Source organism: Sardina pilchardus, chromosome 22, assembly GCF_963854185.1.
Source record: "Sardina pilchardus chromosome 22, fSarPil1.1, whole genome shotgun sequence".
NCBI classification, from domain to species: Eukaryota; Metazoa; Chordata; class Actinopteri; order Clupeiformes; family Clupeidae; genus Sardina; species Sardina pilchardus.
In genome coordinates this window covers 26,860,785-26,865,327 of record NC_085015.1, presented here as the reverse complement: position 1 = coordinate 26,865,327, position 4,543 = coordinate 26,860,785, and the positions used below count along the sequence as shown (strand labels likewise).

The 4,543-nt window shown below is 42.2% G+C and overlaps 1 protein-coding gene across 1 annotated transcript; it reads left to right on the top strand.

Annotated features, from left to right (window-relative positions):
* Window positions 1-1,166: 1,166 nt before the first annotated feature.
* Window positions 1,167-2,530, top strand: LOC134070196 (uncharacterized). Its single transcript, XM_062526459.1, has 3 exons — window positions 1,167-1,707; window positions 1,884-1,958; window positions 2,052-2,530. Exons 1-3 carry the CDS (start codon window positions 1,276-1,278, stop codon window positions 2,364-2,366), a joined length of 822 nt encoding a protein of 273 aa, XP_062382443.1. The 5' UTR covers window positions 1,167-1,275; the 3' UTR covers window positions 2,367-2,530.
* The last annotated feature ends 2,013 nt before the right edge of the window (window positions 2,531-4,543 follow it).

Here is a 4,543-nt window from a genome sequence, read left to right as displayed (position 1 = left end):
CCGAACCCTTCTGTGTCCGTACCCCCCTTCATACCGGATGGACGTTCACCATAAATAACACAATGGCAATGCAGAGTAGCAGTGGAGGTGCTAGAAGCCGGCAGCGTGCGTGGATAGAGAGAGAAGAGGGCTACATATTCAATGACAAGTTTGATAAACAATGAATTAGGCTATAACAAACATAAGCATGTGCGTAAAACCGCAACTGAACTTTGTAATGGTGACGCAATAACGTGGCTGTCATCACGTCATAAAGGACGCACTAAAAAATCCCTGCATCTGGAGCGCAAAGCAACACACAAACAGACCGATCGAGGAAAGGAAGTTCACTAGAGAGTTGTTCTGCTATAGTATAAGAAAACGAATTCACATCACTTCTGTCACGAAGTTGCGTCTTCACCATGGTGAGTTTGGGGGGGATCAAATATAGCATACTTCTAAATGTTAAGTTGAGGTAATAAAGGTTAGGCCTACCCATTTCACCTTAAACATCCAACAAAATTGAATGGAAAAACGACACAGGTAAAGATATATGTCTCTTATTTTTAGGCCCATGCAAACAGTAATTCACCAATGGCCAAAGAGAGAGCAACCTCCCAGGTAAAAATCCTATCCAGTGCAGAGGACATCGATGGGGTAAGACTGGGAAAATTAGTTAGCCTGACGAGCCAGACCCACATCAAGATGTAGGGTCTGGACACTCACCGTAGACAGGGTTCAATCGGAGGGGTGGGATAAACAGTTGTCTTTCAAATACCCTCTCCGCAATAGGATAACGCTGAACGAATCATCTTCTTGTTTTCAAGTAGCAGGATGCGTAACCTTCCCTCTCCACGCAATAGGATAACGCTAAACGAATCATCTTCTTGTTTTCAAATAACAGGATGCGTTACCGTCGCAACTTCTGGTCGCATGTCAGTCACCATTATGTTAAGCCCACCCACCGACTCTATACACCCTGTGATTGGCCCGCTTGATTTTCCAGTTCTCAGCTCCTAAGCTCTACGGAGCGTTGCTAGACTGCCCCGCCAGCCAAATTACATTTGCTGCCGCTAGGGGCGTCTAGATTTCTAGGCTAAAAATGAGTATCTTAAAACTGAGAATAAAGTTGCTATGTAAATCACAGTACTGATCAGTGGTCACCTCACATTTCACTTGCAGGACCTGACTCACAGACCCCTTGTCACTCTTGGCTCGCCAAAGCTTAATTTGGACCTCAGGGCTGAGATTCTGAAGGCTGTGCGGGATTCTGCCACAGCTCAACAGAATGCTTTGATGGTCAACATTGAGGGCATGAGGACAGAGTTCATGAAGAGTATGAAGAGCAGGCAGGAGGAAAGAGACATGAAGCTGGCTCTCCTGCTGGAGGGTAGGCAGACCAGAGTCACAGAGATGGAGAAATGGAAGAAGGCAAAGAAGGACATCTCCATCACTGAGGACAATGGAGGGAGTGCTGCTGCAGTGCTCAAGAACGCCATTGTTCAGTTACCCAGGATGATCCATACCCTGGATCATTTCAGAATGGCAGAGCTCGAGCAGCAAAATCAGAGAGAGGAAGAGGAGGACTGTGTGGAGCTTGAAGCTTGGAGGAAGCAACATGCACACCTGGCCACCACGTTTAAGCAGCAGAGCGCAGACACATTGGCCAGAGTAGCTCAGCTCTGGAAGGAAGCAACAGAGGACAAAAATGGAATGCACAAGAAAAATGTGAGTTACTATGTCAAAATGTTACTGTCTAAAGTGCTTAATGGTGTATAATTTCTTTAGTACTGCACTCACAAGTTGGATATGATAGGGAATGCGTAGGTATTACACATTTCTACCACTTTGGAGTTCTACTTTAAATTGTTGATTCTCCCTCTGTCTGGCTGGTCTGAATGCAGAGTGACATTGTTGACATACTTGTGCAAGAGGCTCCCCAGGAGAAGACCACCCTAGCTCCTGCCATTTCAACTGAGGTACTGTATTGTGGGTACATTAGTATCAGAGGAATAGGCCATCACCCTTGTAGCGTTGTCAATTAAGATGCTATTTTTCTATCAACAATACAGAATGCTTTGACACTGGCTCTGCCTCTGCCATCAACGCTCCCTCCTCTGCCATCCAAGCTACCTCCTCTGGCATCCAAGGTAGCCCATTTGCCAGCTAAGCTCCCCCCTCTGAACCCAGGCCTTCGCAGAGCATTCTGCAACCCAGTTGCCCCTCTGCCTCCCATCCATTCATGCAAATATGAAAAAGAGGAGCTAGAGGTAGTAAGTATTTCAGAGCACTCCACAAAGGTAAGTGAACCTTCAGATCATCAGAACCGCATCTTCACCAGCATAACCCAGGATAGGTATAGAGTTTTATGGTGTATGTTCATGTAATCTACACAGATGTTGGACATCAAATTTTGATATCTGGCAGAAGTTGCAGACAGTAAACATGCAGCTGAAGGAAACGTATTGCAGCAACCTAATGACAGTCAAGCTCCTCTTACTGTTTGTCTGTCTGTCTGTCTGTCTCTCCCTCTCTCTCTCTTTCTCTCTCTCCGTCTCTCTCTCTCTGACACAGAATGCTGTGTCCGAGCACGTGACTCTGGATGCTGGTCAAAGTTCAGAGGCTACCAGCACATGGTCCTCTGAGACTGAGTCCCTAGCAGCAGGTGACAGCGTGGTAGAGCAGGAGAAGAAAAAGAGTAGAAGCATTAAAGAGAGGTGAGATTGCAACCACACAAAACAGTTAACATGATCTCTCTGAAGAATGTACATGGACTTGAAGTCACTGGTGAACTGACACAAGAAGCGGTGGAAAATGTAAACTGATACCTGTCAGCTCAACAGAAAGCCCTTCAGAAACCATCAAAGTTATTGATATTGTAATAGAAATTGCGAAAATGAACCATTTTCTTTTGTTTGTAGGTTTTCCCAATTCTTGCGAAAGCTGAACTGCTGCAGAGCCCAAGAGGACTAGACAGACCCGTCGTCCCACTTTGATTATTTCTATTACTTTAATTTTCCTTGCCATCATACAGTAAATACATTCAATTGAAATCCATGGGCACACTTCTGCATGATTAATTCCATTCATTTACAACATTTATGTGTTTAGTTATAGATTATTGAAATACAGGGTTGCATACTATTATGGTCCAAAGCAACATACAAATAACAGTAATAGAATAGTTCAGTTTAACAGTGAACAATTTAAAAGTTGGTAATATTATGGAGAATAGCAATAATAGATAGCAATTTTAATTCAATCAATAGCCTAATGAAAACAACTAATACAAACCATAACGGAGGAAAACACTTAATACACTAAGTGCATGTTGAACAGATATGACTTTAGAGCCCTCTTGAAGGACCCAAAACTATCGAGAGGAATGGCGAGCACATGGTCCAACTCAATCCACCAACATGGAACCACTGAGGAAAGGAGTCTTGAATTTATGAAAAGTTTAGGGGGAGCAAGATTACGAAGAGTCATTTCCATAGACTCTCACATACAGTAGCCGGCATCCAACAACTAGGAAGTAGGTAATTGACTAACTGAATAAATATTGAAATGAACACATTTAAAGTGATGCTGAATGACACTTATAGGCCACCACTTATAGGCCACCACATATGAGTAAACCATACTTATTCCCTATTTATTTTATTACATATTATATGAGTGAAGCATACTTATTTCCTTTTTTTAAATCATATTATATGAGTAAACCACACTTATTTCCTATTTATATTAAACATATTATATGAGTAAACTCATATAATATGGAACACATTTCAAGTGATGCTGAAAGACACAGGCCACCACACATAATAGAGTAAACCATTACTCCATATGTTTTTTATTTTATAAGATATTATATGGGTAAACCATACTTATTTCCTATTTACTTTATGTTATGGGTAAAACATACTTATCTCCCATTCATTTTAGATTATGATTGATTTGTGCTGTGTACATTTTCTTCTCTCAACGTTTTGATGAGGGTGCCTTAGCGTGTGTGACTGACTGCCACTCGCACACACATGCACTTGCACACACACTTGTGCACAAATGCAAACACACCCAAAGACAACATGGGGTAGTTCCTAGACAGTTAGGGATATAGATCTTGATCGTTGAATTAAGTAGCAGGGAGCAAATCCAGTCAGTGTCCTCTATGCCAAAGTGAGAGACATCTTTCCGTAAAAGTCTAGTGGGGCTAAATGCCCAACATCATGTTCCTCGGTGTTTCAGTGTCCCGGGGATCATTGAAATTCAGGTCTCTTTTTGCTATATACATATTTTATATTGATCAACTGTCTATCATAATTTGATAAGTTATTTAATTATTGCCCAGGCCTAACATAGGCTCACACACACACACACACACACACACACACACACACATACTGTATGTGCTAACACATATGTACTGTAATAATAATATGTAATAACAAAGTTTAAACTGGGAGGGTAGTCTGTCTAGGCTTTCCATGGAGCTCATGGAAAGACATAAGTCCCTTTCCCACATGAGCGAGACATCCGGATGTCAAACGGATATCAAACG